At 49.1% G+C, this 25,268-nt stretch overlaps 2 protein-coding genes across 4 annotated transcripts in view; both read left to right on the forward strand.

Annotated features, from left to right (window-relative positions):
- The window catches only part of LOC119840976 (zinc finger protein 883-like), a 104,946-nt gene that overhangs the window by 3,995 nt on the left and 75,683 nt on the right, over nt 1-25,268 (forward strand). The window lies entirely within an intron of this gene.
- On the forward strand, nt 12,327-13,340 carry LOC119841307 (zinc finger protein 79-like). Its single transcript, XM_038368644.2, has one exon. It carries the CDS (start codon nt 12,327-12,329, stop codon nt 13,338-13,340), a length of 1,014 nt encoding a protein of 337 aa, XP_038224572.1.

Genomic DNA, 25,268 nt, shown 5'->3' on the forward strand with positions numbered 1-25,268 from the left:
ACAGTTTCCTGACATCCCCACTGGCCTTGCAATCTGGAGGGAAAAGGACTTTGTGCTCTTATGAAAGGTTGTTGTCACTCTTAGGCCTGGTCTACACTAGCAGGGGGACAGGGGGGTTTCCAACTAAGATATGCAACTTCCGCTACGCTATTCGCGTAGCTGAAGTTGAAGTGTCTTAGTTCAAGTTACCTGGCCGTCCTCATGGCGGCGAGTCGACCACAGCAGCTCCCCTGTCGACTCCGCTTACTCCTCCTGCCGAGGTGGAGTACAGGCTACCCCCTGATCCGGCGGGTAGCGAAGACGTACCTGTAGATAGCTGCAGTCACTACTGATGGTAGTGTGAGCTGTGTCTCTGCCTCCATCTTTAAGTGAATTTGCTAACTTGGATTTCCTTTCTGAGGCAGGGTGTGTAGAATGTTTGGCATGTTTGCTCCTTGAGTGCGCTCTCCTGCAGCAGTGCAAGGCGCACTCTACCCAGAGCCTGAAAGAAATCCACCTTCAGTGTTTGCTGCTCATCCAGGACCTGACTTTTCTTGGAGGGAGCAGCTTTTAGGCTTAGGCTCAGACCACCCCCGGTCCTAGTTACTGCTGCAGCTGTTGGGGCTAGTTCCAATAACTGCAGGGCCAGGTCTAGGATTTTTGCCGCCCCAAGCAAAAAACATTTTTGGCTGCCCCTGCCTTTTTTTTGTGCCCCCCTGGCTCCACCCCTACTCCACCCCTTCCCCAAATCCCTGGCCCCGCCTCCTCCCCAGGCGTGTCACATTTCCCCCTCCCCCATTGCTTCCTGCGGCTCCCCCCCACAACCTCCCGCCCTAACTCACCTCTGCTCTGCCTGCTCCCCTGAACACGCCGCCAGTTCGCTCCTCCCTCTCACGGAAGCAGGCGGAGCGGAGGTGAGTGGGGCTGGGAGGGAGCACAAGAAGTAATGGGGGGGATAGAGGAACCGCTCCCCGCCCCAGCTCACCTCCGCTCCACCACCACCACCACCTCCCCCGAGCACACTGCCACTCGGCTTCTCCTCCCTCCCTCCCTCCCTTCCAGGTTTGCCGCGCCAAACAGTTGTTTGGCGCGCGGCAAGCCTGGGAGGGAGGGGGGAGAAGCGGAGCAGTGGCAGCGCGCTCAGGGGAGCAGGCGGAGGTGGAGCGGAGGCGAGCTGGGGCGGTGGGGGCACATTTCTAGGGGTGGCCTGGTCAGTGCCGGAATGCCGCCCCTAGAAATGTGCCGCCCTGAGCACCTGCTTGTTTTGCTGGTGCCTAGAGCCGGCCCTGCGTAGCTGGAGGCATGTGAGAGCTGTAGATGCAAGAAAAGTCATGTTTTAAGAGCAAAAAAGAGTGTTTTTTATTCGGAGTGTTTTGTAAATACAGGTTAAAGTTCATTGAAGAGTTTTCTTATTTCTTTCTATATTGGATGTGGTGGTAATGAGAGTTAAAGCAGGGTAGCATCATGGATGACTTTGGATTTGTAATAATAAATATTATAATTAACTTTTTATGCATTTTTATTTGAAATTGGACTGAAATATTGGACTAGCTGTCATGTACAAATCTATTCTGAAAATTTCGTGTCTCTATTTTATCTGATCTCGGAGATATTGGTTGGACAGATGGATGGACAAACCGAATAATTAAGCCTCTGTTTAAAAAAGAAAAAAAGCTTAAAAAAACATTAAAAGGAAAAAAAGGGCAAAATGTTTCCCAGTTTACCAAAAACCTCAGCCTAGATCTGCCCTTGAGGTTTAGGGGTGGGGGGCGCTGATTGCATGGTTTGCCTAGGGCCCCAGTTGCTGGCAGCTAGTCTAGGGTCGCCCCTGTCTGTTTGCCAGTAGCTGGGAATGGGCAGGGGATGGATCACTTGATTCCCTGTTCTGTTCATTCCCTCTGGGGTACCTGGCATTGGCCACTGTCGGCAGACAGGATACTGGGCTAGATGGACTATGATCTGACCCAGTATGGCCGTTCTTATGTAGTTCTTATGACCACCCATGGCCCTCTGTGGAGCTGCCCTTCTCCTTCCCCTTCTATGCTCTTATGTTTCATTGACTCCAGCCTTTTTTCTATTCATCATCAGCATCATTGCAAACAAGTTGCCCTCACCTCCTGGCCCCTCAAAGAGACAGTGTCCCTTGTCACATGTGAACCACTGACTTCTCTCCTCTCTCGGCACTGACTGCCCCTCCATTTTCTTACCCCTCAGTCTATGCTGATGGGACCCTTCCCTCCAATCCTGGAGGATTCTCCCTTCTTATCAAGCAGCACAGTGGATGGGAATCTTAAAAGCACCCAGGTGATTTAGGAGCAGAAACCCCCATAGACCTTCCATGCGATTGGCACTTGACCCTCACTGCTCGTGCAAGGAGACTGATGGGCCACATCCCAGCTGGGCATAAGCAATACAGCACAGTAAAAGGAGTCTCTGGGGATTAAAGCCAGGGCTTCATACATGCAAAGCATGTATTCTACCACTGAGCTACATCCCTAGCCAGCACTTGTTTGCTGACTGTAATGCTCAGACCCCCCTGATCCCAGAGCATTCAGTGACCTACAAGCTTCAGGGGAAGCCCATTCCCCTCTCTGAGGGCCAATCGTGCTCTCCTCGAGGTTGATGGTTCATAGGGGTCACTTGCAGCAGGGCCAGATTCTATGTGTGGGGGAGAGAGTGCGTGCCCTGGACTCAGGGTGCAGAGATACAATCAGCCCTCTCCCCTGCATTTGGTGGGGGGGGAGGAGTGCTGCAATCCGCTGCTGGAAGGTAATGGTGGAAGGGGGCGCTGTGAGCAGCTCAACACCTGACCTGATGGCAGAAGTGGTGGGGGGAGCTCCAGGTGTTTCTAGGATCTACTATTTCCACCTGCCTGTAAAGTCCAGCTTTCCAGAGCACATTCACTGTGGTGCAATTGGATCACTGTTTCCATGGCAGTATGCAAAGAATTATTCCCATTTCCCTTCTATCTACAGCATGATTAGCTTGTGTCGGTGGTTAATGAGGTGGATCTAGTTACAGATTGTAATTCATTCCCCACCTTGACAATTCAGACAGTCCCTTTCCCATCCAGATCTCCAGCACTGCAGTTTTCCTGGTAGCAGGGGTTGCATTTTCCCTGCGGCCCTGAGATTTTCAGGGTCCTTTTTTCCCTCAGCCTGTAGTGAACTCAGCCTTTTTTCCCATCCCAGACATTCCATGAAATAACTGTAGCAGCATAAAGAAAGAGGGGAGGAAAACCTTTCACTGCCAGGGCTGGATGTGCCGATGGCCCTCTGCTTGTCCATTGTTTCCATTGCAGAAGAGAAAGTTTCGATGGAATTTGACATCCTGCTTTGCACAAGGGACAGAGAAAGATCTTGCTGTTCCTGTGTCTATGCAAAGAAAATTGTGCTTCGGTGTGAAAGAGAGGTGGGAAATGGCGGGACAATAGCCTCAGAATTAAGAGCAAAGGACTTCAGGCTGAGAACCAATTTAACTGCAGTCATCTGGGATTTACCAAATTCTATTCCATGGAGACATTGGGAGCTTGTCATATGGATCCAGACGGGGGGGGGGGGGGAGGAGGGGTTGGGGCTGCTTTAACTCTTGGTAAAAACATGAACTTGATTCCAAGAAGGGAGAGAGGAGAAGCCTGAAGCTGACTTTAGTCCCAGGCTGGGGTCTCTTGGATTGTGGGGAACATCCTTTCCTGCTGCCAGGGGATAGCGGGCTACTGGTGACATACCAGGGTTGGGATGAAAGGGGAATGTTGCAGGGACTTTATCATATAGGCCCCATCCTACTTCTCAGAGCCACAGGAGAGACTCTAGAGAAGAGCGAGTCATTTCCCAGCTGCATTCTCAGGAGAAGCCAGTAGCTGTCTTTGAACAGACACCCAGGAGAGCAACCAAGGCAGTTCTGCTGAGAGCTCTGGCTGCCAGGGGATCCAGCTAGGAGAGGGAGTGCTGGGGGGCTCTGCAGTAAGGAGGAGGGCCAGACCACTGGGGCTGTCACAGGTGGCTTTGCCAGTGGGGAGGCTCTAGGTCACATGTTGGGGGGGCAGTAAGGACCATGGTGAGCTGCCAAATTTTAACAACTGGTTCCCTCCTCACCCCACGAGGAGGTCGTTGCCCACTCCCGCACCCTGGGACTCTTGTCCCATCCAACCCCCCATGTTCCTTGACGCCCCCACCCTGGGACCCCTTCCCCATCCATCCCCTTCCCTGTCCCCTGACTACCCCCCAGAACTGAGCAGGAAGGTCTCGTGGGCCACCGTAGTGGGTGCCCACCGCACCCCTAAGAGCCAGAGGGACCTGCCGGGGGGCGAGGTGGGGAGTCCCGGTGGTGCTTACCTGGGGCAGCTCCCAGGAAGCATCTGGCAGGTCTCTCTGGCTCCTTGGTATGGGGGAGTGTAGCTAAGGAGGGAGCAGGGGGAGCAGCCGCTTCCCCCACTGATCACATCAAAAGTGGCCTTTTTAGGTGCCGACTCCCTGGGTGCTCTGGGGCTGGAGCATCCACGCAGAAAATTTGGTGGGTGCAGAGCCCCCATCGGCAGCGCCGTGCCTGGCCCCAGCTCACCTCCGCCTCCGCCCCCGCCCCTGAACCCACTGCCCTGCTCTGCTTCTCCATCCCCCGGCTCCCCGCGAATCAGCTGTTCAGTGGGAAGCCGGGGAGGGCTGAGAAGCAGGCGGCGGCTTCACACTCAGGCCAAGGGTAGCGGAGGTGAGATGGGGCGGGGAGCGATTCCCCTGCGCTGCCCCCCCACCCCGTGTTACCTGCTGCAGCGCGGGCGGCCCTCCTCGTGTCCCCCCACCCCAGCTCACCTCCGCCTCCCTGGGCCTGAGCGCAAAGCTGCCACCTGCTTCTCAGCCCGCCCCAGCTTCCCGCATGAACAGCTGATTCATGGGAAGCCAGGGAGAGGCGGAGAAACAGAGGGGGGTGGCGTGTTCAGGGGAGGAGGTGGAGGTGAGCTGGGGCCGGGGGTGGGGCGGGGAGCTGCCGGTGGGTGCTCTGCACCCACCAAATTTTCCCCGTGGGTGCTCCAGGGCTGGAGCACCCATGGAGTCGGCGCCTAAGGTGCCACTTTGGGCTGGTTAAATTTAGAAGCCCTTTTAAAACCGGTTGTCCCGTGCAGAACAACCGGTTCTAAAACGGCTTCTAAATTTAACAACCGGTTCTAGCGAACCAGCTCCAGCTCACCACTGGTAGGGACTACAGGATGTGGGGCTGGTTAAAATGAAACTGCACAAAAAACCTCCCCCTTTGCTCCAGTTAAAGGACCTACTTTAGCCTCTCCCTGTTTCATGAAAATCTCCATCTCTATCCTGGCTCTCAGAAACCCCCTGTCTCCCATGGCTGTTTTCATGGTTTCTTCCTTTTTTCGTAGTCTTGTACAAATATTTTTGCCACGGAAATGATCAAGTACATTTAAAATGAGAAAAACAATCAAACACCACATCTGTATCTCCTGCACCAGGCATAGTGTTGTGTCTGAATTTTTCTACTGAAAAGTCTAGGCAGGCAGAGTCACCCCTACATTTACTTCACATCAGGCCCAAAGCATGAACCCAGCAGTTCTTGGGGCTGTGTGACAGAACTGAGATTCACTGCAGGAGCAAGGAGGATGGTTGGGACTGAGCTGTCTGGGGAATATTTTAATCCTTTATATACATAGAGAGAGAGGATTATATCAACTTCCACTCCTTGGATTCTCCCAAGGAAATAATGTTTCTGCACAAAGTTCCCAAAACTTTAACAATAAGAAGTGAAATGAAATAGCCACACAATGGCACCAGAACCTAAGAAATGAGAAGCCATGTGCTTCTTGAATGTGCATTGATGCTGAAAAGTGAAGTGTTTTCTCTTTGACTCCCAGCCCCCCCATACTCTAACCCACTAGGCCTCACTCCCTCCCATAGCCAGGAATATAACCCAGGAGTCCTGGCTCCCAGCCCCCCCTGCTCTAACCCACTAGACTTACTCCCTGTGACAAAGGAGGAGCTGAGAGACCCCTGTGCTGTCCCCTCGCCTCCCTGCCTTTTTTGCACTTGAAATCCAATGAGGTTTCCTTGTGTAATTTTGAATCTTGTTCCCAGGAAGGGGGTAATTTTAGGTGCAGGTTTGAAATTGCGCAATTAACCAGTCGGAAGGGGCAGCAGGTATCAGTGTAGCAGCCATTGAAATAATCAAGGCAACGTACTTCAGGGAGACATTTATTAATGAAGTGTCAATAAAAAAGTGAGAATCTGATAGTGTCAGCAAAAAGAAAAGGAGTACTTGTGGCACCTTAGAGACTAACAAATTTATTAGAGCATAAGCTTTCGTGAGCTGCTCATGAAAGCTTATGCTCTAATAAATTTGTTAGTCTCTAAGGTGCCACAAGTACTCCTTTTCTTTTTGCGAATACAGACTAACACGGCTGCTACTCTGAAACCTGATAGTGTCAGCGTCACACTAGAGGGTGCTGTGATAGTTTTAAATTTGTCATCAAAACCTAGCCACCACCTAGCACGTTCTAACCTCCTTCTTCTCTTACCGTTGCTCATTATCAGAGAAGGGGTCAACGAGAGTGAGGAATAGAAACTGAGACCTGAGAAACGTTTCTTTGCTCCTTGTTTGGCTCTATCAGTTCTTTGGGATACAAACTTACCCACCACCAGCTGCTCTCCCAGGCAGGCACTGCTTTGCACTGGGCAGCGTCCCAGCACGACTGATGAGGCTCTGCCCCTGCCCCTTCCTCTCCAGCTCTGGCCTTGCCCCTTCTTCTACGCACCCACGTTCAGAGTTCAGGTTCAGAGACTCCATCACTGGCAGGGTTTAACCATGACTTGCAGGGTGGGAGGGACTGGTCTGTACTGTAGTAAAGTCACTAAGGGTATAGCCACAGGTGCCAACTTTCATTTTTCTGGGTTGGCGCTCCTTCCTGAGGCCTGGCCCCTGTTCTGCCCCTTCCCCCAAGTCCCCTGCTTCACTCCACCTCTCCCTGCTCTGCCCCCTCCCCAGCACCACCTCCCTGTCCGCTGCCAAACAGCTGATCAGCAGGGGCCGCTGAACAGCTAATTGGTGGGTAGCTGGTGGGTGCTGAGCATTTACTATTTATTTCCATGGGTGTTCCAGCCCTGGAGCACCCATGGAGTCGGTGCCTACGTGGCTGCCTACACTTCAGTTAAATCCCTGTGGTTGGCCTGTGCTTATTTTGCATCCTCAGAACTCTAATGATTCTATTTTGGCCCCCTGAAGGCCTGACTAGCCTATATCAGCATGTTTTAGTTGTTTCTGGTCGGAGCGGGAGTCCTCATCCTTGGTTTATGGGGTACTGGTTTCTTTGGCAATTAGAAATCCCTGTAATTAGGGGCCCAAAGCAAATGACTGCTCCAGTCTACCAGGAAATGAAAAGTCCCTGCCCTAAAAGGGTGTTTGTGATCCATGCACAGCTCAATCTGTGGCAAGTCAGCTTACTAAGGGTATGTCTATACTGCAGTTAGACACCCATGGCTGCCCCCTGCCAGGTGACTCAGGATTGTGGAGCTTGGGTCAAGTGGCTGTTTAATTGGGGTGTAGACATTTGGGTTCACACCCTAAATTCTGGGCCACTCCCAATTTGCAGGGTTCTAGAACCTGGACTCCAGGCCAAGCCTGAACATCTACATTACAATTAACTAGCCCCTTAGCCAGAGCCCCACAAGCCTGTGTCAGCTGGCATGGGCCAGCCATGGGTTTTTTAACTGTGGTGTAGACATACCTTATGGATTTCCTAATGTATCAGAACCTAGAACATCTGTTTGCAGAAAAAAACCTGGGGAGAATTGGGGTGTGAAATAGACAAAAGCTCCTTTTGAAATCTTTCCAATTGCCCTTTTCACTTTGACTCACTGCAAAAAACCATCCACATTTTGCTACAGATTGTCCCATCCTCCTAGGGGGAAAAATCTGCAACAAAGCCAGCTCAGGTAAGGGATTATCAAGAAATTTATGGTGGGTTCTGGCTGGAGAGAGATGGGCAGGGTGGGAGTTTTTGGAGGGGGCAGGAAATGCACCACATGGACTTAGGAAGGGTATAGAGCAGGGGTGGCCAACCTGAGCATGAGAAGGAGCCAGAATTTACCAATGTATATTGCCAAAGAGCCACAGTAATACATCAGTAGCCCCCCATTAGCTCCCCTCCCCCGCTCCCAGTGCCTCCTGCCCACCGGCAGCCCTGCCGATTAGTGCCTCCGGATAAGCTGTTTCGTGGCGTGCAGGAGGCTCGGGGGGGGAGGAGGGGGAGGAGCAAGGGCACGGCCGGCTCAGGCAAGGGGGCAGGAAGGGGTGGTGTGGGGTTAGAGCCTGTGGCAGAGCCAGGGGTTGAGCAGTGAGCACCCCCCGGCACATTGGAAAGTTGGCGCCTGTAGCTCTAGCCCTGGAGTCTGTGCCTAGACAAGAAGCCGCATGTGGCTCCAAAGCCACAGGTTGGCCACCCCTGTGTATGAAAGAGTATGAAAAACCAGGTAGAACTAGTATAATCTGGGGCCTAGTTGCAAGGAACAGATTCATGGACATTGGGAGTGGAATTTCCCTTATTTGTGGAACCCACCTGATCCAGGCTGGGAAAACTTTCCATACCCCCAGTGCTGGAGTCTGAACCTACAGACACTTGTTGCTCTCTCTCCCAATTTTTGTGTCGTCTGTAAACTTGATCAGTGATGATTTGAATTTCTCTTCCAGGTCATTGATAAATTTGTTAGATAGTATCAGGCAGCTAGTTTTCAATCCATTTAACGTGGGCCATGTTAATTTTCTGTTGTTCTAATAGTTCAATCAAAATGCACTTTTATCAAGTCAAATGCCTTACAGATCACATGATGATTCCCTGTTCTGTTCATTCCTTCTGAAGCATCTGGCACTTGCCATTGTTGGAAGACAGGATACTGGTGTGGAAAAAATCCAGTAGGCCTAAACTTCCCAAATAGGCCTAAAACTTTGGTCAGGCTAATTGTATATGTAAAAGCTGAGGAAAATTCCATTGTGGGGCAGTTGCAACAGAACAACTTAGGAAATGTAACCCTAACAGTTAGAAATTAGGAAAGACTCTCTAACTGCAAAGAACAACCTGTCAATAACAGGAAAAGCTTGTTTTGCTATATCCCAAATAAGGAAAGCTACTGTTAGAGCCTGTACTATATGCCAAATAAGGAAAATGCTGTTAAAGGAAGTGTGCTTAACAAATTGTGGTTTTCAGCTATATAAACTCATGTATTTTCTGCTTACCCAGAGCAGCTATGGCTGACTCTCCCTGTATATGTATACTTGAATAAAGGATCCTCAGGCATTTCTGATTTCAAATACAACGCGTGGTTAATGTCGAGGACTCGAACCCCAGACGGCACGGTTCATTGTCTAACCGCAAAGAGACAGGCAACACCAGCAAGGTCCAAACACAAGCTCTTTATTGAGGAGTGCACACAACAATAGAAAGCGGCCCGTCTCCAAGGAGAACCAGCTACCTCTTAGGTAAAACTAGTAGGTCTTTATAGACAGTTCCATCACGTCACAGATTATTCATTAAGCAGCCCACTCCCCCCATGTTAAAGTTCTCTTTCTCTATTATGCATGCATACCTACCCCACATTGTATATAGCTTTTAGCAAGTCGTAATGCCTTACCAACCTTCTTATCAGTATGGGTGTGAGCTGTAGCTCACGAAAGCTTATGCTCTAATAAATTTGTTAGTCTCTAAGGTGCCACAAGTACTCCTTTTCTTTTTGCAAACAGGAGATGAGGAGTTAAAAACAGACATAGAACAGAAACAGGGAGTGGAGACAGTGTGTCTTCTTATCTAAACAAACCGTTCTCAGAACATCTGGTACGAAAATGCAGGAATGCAGGCTTCCCCTTTTCTCACTCCCTGCAACTTAAACAAGTATTCTTTAATTCTTCTTATCTCGTTCAGAGACTTTCCCAGCAACCTTTATTGGCCTGACTTTGGTTCGGTTGGCATAACCGCTTCATGTTTAATTTTTCTCACCTAACATTAATTTTCCACCACACTGGGCTAGATGGACCTTTGGTCTGACCCAGTATGGCCGATCGTAGAAGTTTAAATATATTACATCAACAATATTTCCTTTATCAACCAAACTTCTAATCTCACTGAAAAAAATATATAATTGAAAAGATCTATTTTCCTTAACTCTGCATTGATTGGTATTAATTACATTACATTCCTTTAATTCTTTATTAATCAATTCAGTAACAGCTACTCCATTATCTTGCCCGTTATCAATGTCAGACTAATTGGCCCATAATTACCAGGGCATCCCTTTTACACTTTTCAATTATTGGCAAAATATCAGTTTTCTTCCAGTCTTCTGGAATTTGCCAAGTATTCCAAGACCTTTTGAAAAGCAACGTTAATGGGAAAGCAAGCTTCTCCTCCGGCTCCTTTAAAACTCTTGGATGCAGGTTATCAAAACGTGCTGATTTTAAAGTGTTGGATTTCAGTAGCTGCGATTTAACAATCTTGAGATTAAATATTGGAATGGGAAAAGTGTCATAGTCTCCATCATCATTGTGGGATGTGCCAACACTACCTGTTTGCTCTCCCCAAAAATAGACCCGAAATATTTGTTGAACACATCTGCCTTTTCTGCATTATTACTGGTAATTCTACCATTTCCATCTAGTCATGGACCAGGTTTCATTTTGTTCCTAATATTAATTAAAAACTACTTCTTATTGTCCTTAACTGTCGTGGATTTCTTGTTGTGTCCCTTTGCTTCCCCCTAACATTCCTAACTTCGGATTTATATTCATTATAGTCATTATATTGACTGAATGCATCCGATGAAGTGAGCTGTAGCTCACGAAAGCTTATGCTCAAATAAATTTGTTAGTCTCTAAGGTGCCACAAGTACTCTTTTTCTTTATTCATTATGATCAACTTTAGCTTTCTTCCTTTTGTTATGTTTATTATTTATTTATAGCTGCCTTCATTTCCCCTCTAAACCAGATTGGGTTTTTTAGCCAGTATGGCCTTTATTCCCGATTGCACAATAGTGGCTTTTGGGGCTTCTAGTAAGATATTCTTAAATAATTCCAACTTATCATTGACATTTTTCTCATCAAATTTTTCGTGCCAGAGGATTTGGCTCATAATTGTTTTCAGCTTTGTGAAATTGGCCCTTTAAAACACTTCTGTTTCTTCGTTTTATCTGTTTTAAGTTTGCCGATATGGTAGAACATCCGAGTTACGAACTCTTGAGAATGGAGGTTGTTCGTAATTCTTAAATGTTCATAACTCTGAACAAAACATTATGGTTGTTCTTTCAAAAGTTAACAACTGAACATTGACTTAATACAATTTTGAAACTTTATTTGCAGAAGAAAAATGCTGCTTTCCCTTTACTTTTTTAGTAGTTTATGGTTAACACATCATTGATCTCTATTTACACTTTTTTTTTTGTCTCTGCTGCTGCCTGATTGTGAACTTCCAGTTCCAAATGAGGTGTGTGGTTGACTGACTGGTCAGTTCGTAACTCTGGTGTTTGTAACTCTGAGGTTCTACTGTACGCTTCTGAGCAGTCATTTTGCCGTCACATTTTTCACTCTGCTGGTGTGTTCTACTGCTGGCCACACCCTGTGACTGCCTTGTCTATTTAGATAGCAATTTCTATTACTTTGTGTTTGTACCGTGCATACTGCAATGGTGCCCCATTCTTGGTTAGCCCTTAGGCATTACTGCAATGAACATGATTAATAATAATAATAATAACTATTCTGTTACTTTGATGCAAAGAAGCTGGACTCAGTATGTTACTGCTTAAGAAACAGCAGGGGTTAAAATCATGGAATGTTCTTCAAGTATCCCAAAAATTCAATTCATCTTGCTTATTTTCTTTCCCTGGAGCAGGGTTCCCGGTTTCCAAACCTGATGGGATCTCCAAGCTGGAATGAAGGGGAAGACCCACAGGTCCTGTATATCCAGGACTGTGAGGAAAGAAAGATGCTGAGGGGTGCCTGCCAAGGTGAGGAATCAGTTAAACCAACTCAAAAACTGTGCATGAATAAAGGAAACATTTGGGATTCCTTACAAAGACCTTGTGAGCTCTCCAAATTCTGGATTACTCCCAGCAGCTATGGCATTCTCATGGGAGACATCTCTCCTGGCTCTCTACCCATCTTGACTAACACCTGACCTCCCTTTGTCCTGAGTCTTTGGATGGGATGTGGAGGCAGAATTGATTCCCTCCTCTCTCTCTCGAATGGGGAAGAGTTTTGGGGAATTCAGTTCCTGATTTTTCCCCTGCTCCATCAGATATTACTGTGGTTTGTTCTCTCCATGTTCATTTTCTGAAGTTTCTCTCTCTATCCCAGAAGGTGTTGTGATGATGAGTGAGAATGTAGAGCAGGATCCCCAGCAGGAAGATGCTGAGCAAGTGGAACCACATCTGGCGTTATCGCAAAGATCCAAAGGGTATGTGTCCAGCAGTTTAGAGCAGGAGAAAGTCTGTGGGAATCAGCACCAGCCTGAGACACAGCAGGGAAACAAGCCAGAGGAGAAAGTGGATAAATCAATTAATGGTCAGGGCACTACTAAGGACCTCAAGGAAATCACAGCCCAGCAGAGAATCCCCATGGGAAAGAGAAGCAACACATGCACTGAGTGTGGGAAAATCTTCAGTAGTCGTTCAGTCCTCGTTAAACATCAGAGAAGCCACATCAGCAAGAGACCCTATGCATGCACTGAGTGTGGGAAATGCTTCAGTCAGAGTTCCGACCTCATCACACATCAGCGAATCCATACAGGGGAGAGACCCTACACATGCTGTAAGTGTGGGAAAAGCTTTAATCGGAACTCCAACCTTATAATGCATCAGAGGATCCACACCGGGGAGACCCCCTACACATGCTCTGAGTGCGGGAAAAGCTTTAATCAGAGATCAAACCTTATCACGCATCAGAGAATCCACACAGACGAGACATCCTACACATGCCATGAATGCAGAAAAGGTTTCAATGTGAGCTCAGCCCTTGTCACCCATTGGCGAATCCACACAGGAGAGTTGCCCTACATGTGTTCTGAGTGCGGAAAGAGTTTTAGTAAGAGTTCGCACCTTGTTAGACATCAGAGAATCCACACTGGAGCGAGACCTTACAGGTGTTGTGAGTGCAGGAAAAGCTTCAATCGACATTCCAACCTTATCACACATCAGCAAATCCACATAGGGAAGACATCCTATGCCTGCGCTAAGTGTGGGAAAAGCTTCAATCAGCACTCAAATCTTATGAGACATCAGAGAATCCACACAGGAGAAACACCCTACATGTGCTCTGAGTGCGGGAAAAGCTTCAGTAAAAACTCAGCCCTTATCAGTCATTGGAGAATCCACATGGGAGACTAGCATCATAAATGCCTGAACTAGGTCTGGCCATTTTTTCCCTTTTTAAATACAGTTTTTTATTCCTAAATAGTGGCGTGTGACATAGTGACATAGGCAGCAGGTTTAAAACAAACAAAAGGAAGTATTTCTTTGCATAACATGCAGTCAACCTGTGGAACTCCTTGCCAGAGGATGGTGTGAAGGTCAAGACTGTAATGGGGCTTAAAAAGAATTAGATAAATTCATGGAGGTTAAGTCCATTAATGGCTCCTTACCCATCCTGGCTAATAATGGTGTCCCTAGCCTCTTCTTTCCAGAAGCTGGGAATGGGCGACATGAGATGGATCACTTGATGATTACTTGTTCTGTTCATTCCCTCTGAAGCACCCAGCATTGGCCACTGTCAGAAGACAAGATACTGGGCTGGATGGTCATTTGGTCTGACCCAGTATAGGCGTTCTTATGTTCTTATAACCTTTAAGGTTGTTTGCAGCATTTTCTTCGCCTTGGTAGGGGTTTATTATAGACCACCTAGCCAGGAAGAAGAGGTGGATGGGGCTTGTTTTTAAATAAGTAACAAAGCAATCCAAAGCACATCACTTGGTGGCAATGGGGGATTTCAATTGCCCAGACATTTCTTGGGAAAATAACACAGCAGGGCACAGATTATCCAACAAGTTTTTGGAACAAGGGCATTCTAGATAACTTTTTATTACAGAAGATAGAGAAAGCTTCTAGGGAAGACATTGCTCTAGATTTGATTCTGACAAATAGGGAGAAACTGGTTTAGAATTTGAAGCTTGAGTAAAAGTGAAATGATGAGTTCATGATTCTAAAAAATGATAGGAGGGAAAATTGCAGAAAAAAAGACAATGGACTTCAAGAAGGAATACTTTAGCAAACTCAGAGGCTGGTCATTAGATACTGTGGGAAGCAGGTCTAAGGGGGAAAATGGTTCAGGAGAGTTGGCAGTTTCTAAAAGAGACATTATTAATGTCACAAGATCAAACTATCCCAATGCATAGAAAATATAGCAAGTATGGCAAGAGACCACCTTCGCTTAACCAGGAGATCTTTAACAATTTGAAACTTAAAAAGGAATCATACAAAATGTGGAAACTACATCAAATTATGAAAGTGTGTGTATGTGTGTGTGTGTGTGTGTGTGTGTGTAAACAACACAAGAATGTAGGGACAAAATTAGAAAGGCCAAGTCACAAAACAAGATTGAACTAGGGCCATAAAGGGTAACAAGGATACATTTTATAAATACATTAGAATACTCCTCTTAATGGTGAAATCCTAGCGGATCTTAAACATAAAAAAGAAGCTTACAAGAAGTGGAAGCTTGGACATATGACCAGGGAAGAGTATAAAAATATTGCTCGGGCATGTAGGAAAGATATCAGGAGGGCCAAATCGCACCTGGAGCTGCAGCTAGCAAGAGATGTCAAGAGTAACAAGAAGGGTTTCTTCAGGTATGTTGGCAACAAGAAGAAAGCCAAGGAAAGTGTGGGCCCCTTACTGAATGAGGGAGGCAAGCTAGTGACAGAGGATGTGGAAAAAGCTAATGTACTCAATGCTTTTTTTGCCTCTGTTTTCACTAACAAGGTCAGCTCCCAGACTGCTGTGCTGGGCAACACAAAATGGGGAAGAGATGGCCAGCCCTCTGTAGAGATAGAGGTGGTTAGGGACTATTTAGAAAAGCTGGACGTGCACAAGTCCATGGGGCCGGACGAATTGCATCCGAGAGTGCTGAAGGAATTGGCGGCTGTGATTGCAGAGCCCTTGGCCATTATCTTTGAAAACTCGTGGCGAACGGGGGAAGTCCCGGATGACTGGAAAAAGGCTAATGTAGTGCCCATCTTTAAAAAAGGGAAGAAGGAGGATCCTGGGAACTACAGGCCGGTCAGCCTCACCTCAGTCCCTGGAAAAATCATGGAGCAGGTCCTCAAAGAATCAATCCTGAAGCACTTAGAGGAGAGGAAAGTGATCAGGAACAGTCAGCATGGATTCACCAAGGGAAGGTCATGCCTGACTAATCTAATCGCCTTTTATGATGAGATTACTGGTTCTGTGGATGAAGGGAAAGCAGTGGATGTATTGTTTCTTGACTTTAGCAAAGCTTTTGACACGGTCTCCCACAGCATTCTTGTCAGCAAGTTAAGGAAGTATGGGCTGGATGAATGCACTATAAGGTGGGTAGAAAGCTGGCTAGATTGTCGGGCTCAACGGGTAGTGATCAATGGCTCCATGTCTAGTTGGCAGCCGGTGTCAAGTGGAGTGCCCCAGGGGTCGGTCCTGGGGCCCGTTTTGTTCAATATCTTCATAAATGATCTGGAGGATGGTGTGGATTGCACTCTCAGCAAATTTGCGGATGATACCAAACTGGGAGGAGTGGTAGATACGCTGGAGGGGAGGGATAGGATACAGAAGGACCTAGACAAATTGGAGGATTGGGCCAAAAGAAATCTAATGAGGTTCAATAAGGATAAATGCAGGGTCCTGCACTTAGGATGGAAGAATCCAATGCACCGCTACAGACTAGGGACCGAATGGCTCGGCAGCAGTTCTGCGGAAAAGGACCTAGGGGTGACAGTGGACGAGAAGCTGGATATGAGTCAGCAGTGTGCCCTTGTTGCCAAGAAGGCCAATGGCATTTTGGGATGTATAAGTAGGGGCATAGCGAGCAGATCGAGGGACGTGATCGTTCCCCTCTATTCGACACTGGTGAGGCCTCATCTGGAGTACTGTGTCCAGTTTTGGGCCCCACACTACAGGAAGGATGTGGATAAATTGGAAAGAGTACAACGAAGGGCAACGAAAATGATTAGGGGTCTAGAGCACATGACTTATGAGGAGAGGCTGAGGGAGCTGGGATTGTTTAGTCTGCAGAAGAGAAGAATGAGGGGGGATTTGATAGCTGCTTTCAACTACCTGAAAGGGGGTTTCAAAGAGGATGGCTCTAGACTGTTCTCAATGGTAGCAGATGACAGAACGAGGAGTAATGGTCTCAAGTTGCAATGGGGGAGGTTTAGATTGGATATTAGGAAAAACTTTTTCACTAAGAGGGTGGTGAAACACTGGAATGCGTTACCTAGGGAGGTGGTAGAATCTCCTTCCTTAGAGGTTTTTAAGGTCAGGCTTGACAAAGCCCTAGCTGGGATGATTTAACTGGGACTTGGTCCTGCTTTGAGCAGGGGGTTGGACTAGATGACCTTCTGGGGTCCCTTCCAACCCTGATATTCTATGATTCTATGATTCTATGATTCCTGGGGGAATTTGTGCCAAAAAATAAAAAATTCTGCACACAATATTTGAAAATTCTACATATTTTATTTGTCAAAATAACACAATATAATCATGCCAGGGTCATTGCGTCCCTCAGGGCCTTGCAGTCTCTGTTACCAGACATGCTCTGTACACTCATCTGCCCTCTGCCAAGCATCACACAGGGCTGGGATCAAAAGACATGCCCAATGCATTGGCAGCATTTGGGAGCCCAAAAGAAAAAGGCAAATCAGAATTCAACTGTGGTGCAGTTTGGTCCTCTGCCCCAGCTTGTAATTGTGGTGCAAACGGGAACATGTGCCATGGCCCTGGAATGGGGAGGCCCAGGCTGCCCTTCAAGCATTGGCTAGTTGTCTGGTGTCACACTGGTGCTGTGCTGGAGAGCCCCTTCGCATCACACGTGCAGCAAGCACCGTTCTGCGCCCAGCGGCTTTGTCCAGATGTGGTGGAGCTTAGATCAGGCTCAGCTTTCCTGTCTTAGCCAAACTTGGCCTCCACTGAACCTGTTTCTGAGTTGAGACACCTTGTCGCCTGATTCAGCTGGTTGAGCTACAGCTGGGCTACTGCCTGCGCTAGGACACGACCAACTAAAATCAAGCTAAAGATGTTACTCTGTCATCTACATCAAGGAGAGGGTTTAGGTTGGGCTTAGCTAGCTCTGCTCACCTGAGCCTGAGTGAAACCTCCTAGACCAGACAAACACTTCGTGGCTGGTATCCCGAGAGCGATGGTAGCTCTCCCTGTAGGCATATGCATTTGGCAACGTATTTGGAAATGGGAGCTGGATGCTCAGTCTATTGGTAAGTGTGTGTGTGAATGAGACAGTTGGTGTTTGTAAACCAATAAACACATACACAAAAGCACTGTGTGTCAGGCTGGATGGGGTGTGTGTGTGTGTGTGTGTGTGTTTAAATGCTCCCTCCTACATTCACGCAATCTTTAAACTATGTTTGATCAACCCACTGCCTACAATGTGCTCACAACCTTTTCTCTCTGTCCCACATAATTTACCCCTTGGCAGATGGGTACAGCAGCCCTTTGGATTGTTGGGGATCTGGCCCCATCAACTCCATTGGAGCCACAGCCCATAGACACCAGCAGAGATCTGGCCCCATCGACTCCAACAGAGCTATGGCCCATTGACACCAATGGAGATCTGGCCCCAATGACTCCAAAGAAGCCATGGCCCAACAACACCAGCGGGCATCTGGCCCCATTGCCTCCATTGGAGGCATGGCTGATTGACACCAGTGGTGATCTGGCCCCATCAACTCCAGTGGAGCTGCGGCCCTTTGACAACAGCAGGGATCTGGCCCTTTGACTCACTGGGCAAGCTGGGGCCTTGTGAGATCTCATCTGTCCCCGATCTGAAAACAAGGCTGCTGCTGCGTCCCCCTGGAGTTGAGAGCAGGCTTCCTCCAGGCCCTGTCCAGCGTCTCTGGCCTCAGCAGCCTGGGAGCAGCACAAGGGGCCGTGTGTGCTGGGGTCTGAGCACAGGCCCAAGGGCAGGAAGTTGCTGGGTGGCTTAGCCAAGTCCCTGCCCTGCTCTGGCCTCTGCAGCCCATTTTCCAGGCTGGACTTGGCAGCGGGTCCCCAGTGTCTGGGCTTTGCAGTGCCTTCGCCAAGGAAAGGCCAAGCCCCTGTTTGCCTGGGTCTGAGCTGTGAGAGCGGGAGGGCAGGGCTCTGCCCCTGAGCTCGCATGGGGGTGGGGATAGATTTCCCCATCTACTTGCTCCTTGTCATGCCCCCATGAGATCCCTAGGGAGAGTTTGGCTGAGAGCAGGGTGAGTTCTGTCCCTGCCCAGGGATCACGGTGGGTCTGTCTGCTGCCTGTCTGGGAGAGCTCTCCTGCACTCAGGGGACAGTCTGCTGCCCATGGCCCTGCAGCCCTTGGGGGAACAGGATGGGGAATTCCACAGGGCTCCCATCACAGCACATGGCTCAGAAATTCATACAGCATGAGACAACACAGCCCCATGAGTGTATCCTTGCTACTGACGCTGAGGGAGATTCCCCATGTAGACCCTGCCCCCTGTACTACCACTGGGGGGACCCACTGTACTGACACCAGAGGAGGAACAGGACCCTTGTGCAGACCCCTCTCCCCTGTACTCACACTGGGAAGGGGATGGTATGCCCATTCAAAATCCCAGAGGGCAAGAGATGGAATTTCAGGTGCAGGGTGGAGTATGCTGGGAACTCCTTGCTGCTTTGTTTCCAGTGACACAGAGCAACTCATCAGACCAGCACTCCCAGCATGGCCCCACTGCAGGGCTGCCCCTAGACACACCCTGGAAGAATGGCACGAAGCACTCTGGGAGCCATAGGGGTCGGGGGCTCTCCTGGTCTGAATGCAGGGTTGGGAGCTGAGACCCGCAATCTAGTTCCAGCTCTGCCTCTCCCCTCAGCCTTTGTCTTGGTCTCCTCCACCTGGAGGTCCTTGTCCTGTGGTTGGTCTGTGGCAATTTTCTGGTGAATGTTTGTAAAGGGTTCACAGGTGAAAGCCACACTGTGACTGACATGGATCAATAACAGGGTCTCAGTTCATTGCCCAGTGGTCACAGTTTATAGGGCACTGCCCGGCTGTTGCAGCATCCCTGATCTTGTGTCTTAGCCTGGTAGGGGCAACGGCACCAGTGTTATCTCTGGCACTACCAGATTGAGCTCCCCAGTACAACCAGGACCTGAGCCCCACCCCTGTGCCTGGTGAGGGGTCAAACACTTCTGGAGCCATTTGCCCCAGGGTAAGAGCTTGTGGATTATGAAGGATCAGGTCCTTGGGCTCGGGCCCAACCCCCCACCTCATGTGGAGCTTCAACAGCCTCATCTGGGCAGGCTGCCTCCCTCAGCCCCATTTCTCTAGGGTACTGGTCTGTGCTGCTGCCCGCTGGCCTCATGCAAATGGGCATGAGGCCCTCTCAATCTCCATGGCACAGGATGATGGACAGTCATTCCTTGTCCCTGCTCTCGGGCATGAAATCAAGAAACGGCAGAGCAGGCTTCATGTGGCAGGGAGCCAGTGACACACAGAGCTGGCTGGGCCAGGCACAGGGCAGCCAGGGCCTGAGCGAGCTGAACACACACCTAGACTTGCCGATGCCCCTCAATCCCGACTCGCAGCCCCCTTGTTATATCAGCTCTGCCGATGCCCCTCAATCCCGACCCGCAGCCCCCTTGTTATGCCAGCCCCGCCGATGCCCCTCAATCCTGACCCTCAGCCCCCTTGTTATGCCAGCCCCGCCGATGCCCCTCAATCCTGACCCTCAGCCCCCTTGTTATGTCAGCCCCGCCGATGCCCCTCAATCCCGACCCGCAGCCCCCTTGTTATGCCAGCCACGCCGATGCCCCTCAATCCCAACCCGCAGCCCCCTTCTTATGTCAGCCCCGCTGATGCCCCTCAATCCCGACCCGCAGCCCCCTTGTTATGCCAGCCACGCCCATGCCCCTCAATCCCGACCCGCAGCCCCCTTGTTATGCCAGCCCTGTTGATGCCCCACAATCCCAACCCGCAGCCCCCTTGTTATGCCAGCCACGCCGATGCCCCTCAATCCCAACCCGCAGACCCCTTGTTATATCAGCTTTGCTGATGTCCCTCTATCCTGACTGCAGCCCCCTTGTTATGCCAGCCCTGCCGAAGTCCCTCAATCCTGACCCGCAGCCCCCTTGTTATGCCAGGCCTGCCGATGCCCTGATCCCTGTGTGGAGCCCAGTTGTGCTACTGCAATCCCCATAACAAGGATACCCACCCAAAAGAACATAAGAATGGCTATACTGGGTCAGACTAAAGATCCATCCAGCCCAGGATCCTGTCTACCGACAGTGGCCAATCCCAGGTGCCTCAGAGGGAGTGAGCCTAACAGGTAATGATCTAGTGATCTGTCTCCTGCCATCCATCTCCACCCTCTGACATACAGAGGCTAGGGACACCATTCCTTACCCATCCTGGCTAATAGCCATTAACGGACTTAACCTCCATGAATTTATCCAGTTCTCTTTTAAACCCTGTTATAGTCCTAGCCTTCACAACCTCCTCAGGGAAGGAGTTCCAAAGGTTGACTGCGTGAAGAAGAAGTCCTTTTATTTGTTTTAAACCTGCTGCCCATTAATTTCATTTTGTGGCCCCTAGTTCTTATATTATGGGAACAAGTAAATAACTTTCCCTTATTCACTTTCTCCACACCACTCATGATTTTATATACTTCTATCATATCCCCCCTTAGTCTCCTCTTTTCCAAGCTGAAAAGTCCTGGCCTCTTTAATCTCTCCTCATATAGGACCCATTCCAAACCCCTAATCATTTTAGTTGCCCTTTTCTGAACCATTTTAATGCCAGTGTATCTTTTTTGAGATGAGGGGACCACATCTGCATGCAGTATTCAAGATGTGGGCATACCATGGATTTATATAAGGGCAATAAGACATTCTCCATCTTATTCTCTATCCCGTTTTTAATGATTCCTAACATTCCATTTGCCTTTTTGACCTCCACTGCACACTGCGTGGACGTCTTCAGAGAACTATCCACAATGACACCAAGATCTTTCTCCTGATTAGTTGTAGCTAAATTAGTCCCCATGATATTGTATGTATAGTTGGGGTTATTTTTTCCAATGTGCATTATTGTACTTTTATCCACATTAATTTCATTTGCCATTTTGTTGCCCAATCACTTAGTTTTGTGAGATCTTTTTGAAGTTCTTCACAGTCTGATTTGGTCTTAACTATCTTGAGCAGTTTAGTATCATCTGCAAACTTTGCCACCTCACTGTTTACCCCTTTCTCCAGATCATTTATGAATATGTTGAATAGGATTGGTGCTAGGACTGACCCTTGGGGAAAACCACTAGTTATCCCTCTCCATTCTGAAAATTTACCATTTATACCTACCCTTTGTTCCATGTCTTTTAACCAGTTCTCAATCCATGAAAGGATCTTCCCTCTTATCCCATGACAACTTAATTTACTTTAAAGAGCCTTTGGTGAGGGACCTTGTCAAAGGTTTTCTGGAAATCTAAGTACACTATGTCCACTGAATCCTTCTTGTCCACGTTTGTTGATCCCCTCAAAGAACTCTAATAGATCAGTACGACATGATCTCCCTTTACAGAAACCATGTTGACTTTTCCCCAACAATTTATATTCTTCTGTGTGTCTGACAATTTTATTCTTTACTATTGTTTCAACTAATTTGCCTGGTACTGACGTTATACTTACCGGTCTGTAATTGCCAGGTTCACCTCTAGAGCCCCTCTTAAATATTGGCGTTACCTTAGCTATCAGTCACTGGGTACAGAAGCTGATTTAAAGGACAGGTTACAAACCATAGTTAATAGTTCTGCAATTTCACATTTGAGTTCTTTCAGAACTCTTGGGTGAATGCCATCTGGTCCCGGTGACTTGTTACTGTTAAATTTCTCAATTAATTCCAAAACCTCCTCTAGTGACACTTCAATCTGTGACAATTCCTTAGATTTGTCACCTACAAAAGACGGCTTAGGTTTGGGAACCTAACATCCTCAGCCATGAAGACTGAAGCAAATAATTCATTTAGTTTCTCTGCAATGACTTTATCATCTTTAAGTGCTCCTTTTGTATCTTGATTGTCCAGGGGCCCCACTGGTTGTTTAGCAGGCATCCTGCTTCTGATGTACTTAAAAAACATTTTGTTATCACCTTTTGAGTTTTTGGCTAGCTGTTCTTCAAACTCCTTTTTGCTTTTTCTTGTTACATTTTTTTCATTTAATTTGGCCCCACCCAGCCACTTGGGGGCAGTCAGATCTACCGTCAAACCGTGGGTGGGAGGGCGAGGGTTTGGGGACGGCAATGCTGGGTAATTGCAGGGTATCTGCCAGGAGGTATAAAGTGCTGCCTAGAACACCCGGTATAAAGAAATCATTTCACCCACTCCCACAATGCAGCCACCTCTGGGGTAGAAGACGGCAGCTCCTCCCCAGCACATGGCAACATGATGCAGCAAGTTAGAACAGAGGAGGAAGGGGAATCCCATGAAGCTACCGGGGGTGGTTATGGAGGATGAATGTAATTGGCTGAGCTGGACCCATGGCCTGGACCCAGTGGCTAATGCTCCCGCTGTTACGGAAAGGACCCTGCCCATGAGCACAAGTGGTCCAGAAGCCCTCTCTCTCCAAAGAGACAGCACCCCTAGTGGCAGGCTGGGAAACTGCACTCAGCACAACATGGGTGGGAAGAGCGCCTTGACTCTCCAGCCATGCTTGGAGGAAAGCAGCCCCCTGCAGGGGTTCCTGGGAGGTCTCCCTGCTGAGTGAGCATTGCCCTGCCCCCAAGCATCGCAGCAAAAGTCTGCCCGTGGCAGGAGTGACTGGTAGGGAGACGCTCTTGACCGGTGTCAAGTGGAGTGCCCCAGGGGTCGGTCCTGGGGCCCGTTTTGTTCAATATCTTCATAAATGATCTGGAGGATGGTGTGGATTGCACTCTCAGCAAATTTGCGGATGATACTAAACTGGGAGGAGTGGTAGATACGCTGGAGGGGAGGGATAGGATACAGAAGGACCTAGACAAATTGGAAGATTGGGCCAAAAGAAATCTAATGAGGTTCAATAAGGATAAGTGCAGGGTCCTGCACTTAGGATGGAAGAATCCAATGCACCGCTACAGACTAGGGACCGAATGGCTCGGCAGCAGTTCTGCGGAAAAGGACCTAGGGGTGACAGTGGACGAGAAGCTGGATATGAGTCAGCAGTGTGCCCTTGTTGCCAAGAAGGCCAATGGCATTTTGGGATGTATAAGTAGGGGCATAGCGAGCAGATCGAGGGACGTGATCGTTCCCCTCTATTCGACACTGGTGAGGCCTCATCTGGAGTACTGTGTCCAGTTTTGGGCCCCACACTACAAGAAGGATGTGGATAAATTGGAAAGAGTACAGCGAAGGGCAACAAAAATGATTAGGGGTCTAGAGCACATGACTTACGAGGAGAGGCTGAGGGAGCTGGGATTGTTTAGTCTGCAGAAGAGAAGAATGAGGGGGGATTTGATAGCTGCTTTCAACTACCTGAAAGGGGGTTTCAAAGAGGATGGCTCTAGACTGTTCTCAATGGTAGCAGATGACAGAACGAGGAGTAATGGTCTCAAGTTGCAATGGGGGAGGTTTAGATTGGATATTAGGAAAAACTTTTTCACTAAGAGGGTGGTGAAACACTGGAATGCGTTACCTAGGGAGGTGGTAGAATCTCCTTCCTTAGAGGTTTTTAAGGTCAGGCTTGACAAAGCCCTGGCTAGGATGATTTAACTGGGACTTGGTCCTGCTTTGAGCAGGGGGTTGGACTAGATGACCTTCTGGGGTCCCTTCCAACCCTGATATTCTATGATTCTATGATTCTAGGTCCAAAGCACTGTTCCTGGGGCTAGCCAGAGCTCTGACCCCTGCGAATGGAGGGGGCTGGGGACAGCAGCTGGCCAGTGCCACGGGGAACGATGCTTTTAGCTGGAGAAGGCCCCCAGTCTCCTTGGTCCTTCATGCATCTCCTGGCTTCAATGGCCTTCAAGGCCAGGAACGGCAGACACAGGGAACTTGGACTACATTGGCCCGAAGAAATGGGGATCTTCTGCATCCAGCCTGACCCCTCCACCCTGCAAAGTCAGGTAGTCAGGTCCATGTGTATCCTCCCCGGAGTCCTGGAGACAGGCGTGGCTGGGGCCCTGAGTCTGGGACACTGTTCATCCTGGCTCCACCTCCTCAGTCTCAGTGCCCTACCCTGCCACTGGCTCCATCTGCTCCTGTGGAGCGTCAGTTATCCTGGTGCTCCCCTGCTCCTGGAGCCAGATGGGCCCGTTTCTGGCTGGTGGGAAGGGGGATGTTGCTGCCCTTGAGCATAAGGCTGGGGACTCTGGGAATGTTCAAGCCTCTGCTGTCTCTCAGCCCCACACTTTCCCCACACGTGCCTGGGGGGATATGTCTGTCTTGTGGCCTCTCTTCCCCATGAGGTCTGTCCTCCAGTGCCTGGGTCTGGGGTGGAGCCCAGCTGCTGGAGTGATAATCTCAGGCATGGGAGGAGGGAGACAGCACAGACAACTCCGTAAGAACACCCCCACCATGCAGAGAGAGGAAAACAGGTCTGGGGCCGAAGGTGGAGCCTAGGATGGAGTCTCCCAGGGCAGGCTGGCACCTCCATGAACTTCAGAGAACGGGCTCAGAAAGGCAGAGACATGCTGCAGTGCGCAGAGCCCCTGTTACCAACCACCAGAGGGCTCAGCCCAGTGTGGCCTGGATCCCAGGGGCAGATAGCTCAGTGCTAGGTCCTGGCTACTAAGTGACTCCACCTTGGCAGACTCCAGAGAACCTTATCACATCTATCCAGCTGCCAGCTGCAGCATGGCTCAGACTAGAAAGCCCTCGGGGGGTTTCTTCTCTCCACCCCGCCACCTGGCACTGACAGTCGCTGTAGATTGAGGGTATCTGCTGTTCTGCCTGCATCACATGAAGAGGGGGCTGTGCACCTCAGCCCCATCGCCTGGGGATAGTCTGCTACTCTGCTGCAGATACGCAAGTCAGAGAAAGCGCCCCTTCCCCAGACTGGCCACTGACAAGCCCAAGGCTGGCAGACTCCCTCTGGCACCACGGAAATCCTTGGATGCCCAGCTTGCCCTGTCTCCAGTAGTGGGCACGGTCCCTCCTGAGTG

The sequence above is a fragment of the Dermochelys coriacea genome, chromosome 12, assembly GCF_009764565.3.
Source record: "Dermochelys coriacea isolate rDerCor1 chromosome 12, rDerCor1.pri.v4, whole genome shotgun sequence".
Classification (NCBI taxonomy): domain Eukaryota; kingdom Metazoa; phylum Chordata; order Testudines; family Dermochelyidae; genus Dermochelys; species Dermochelys coriacea.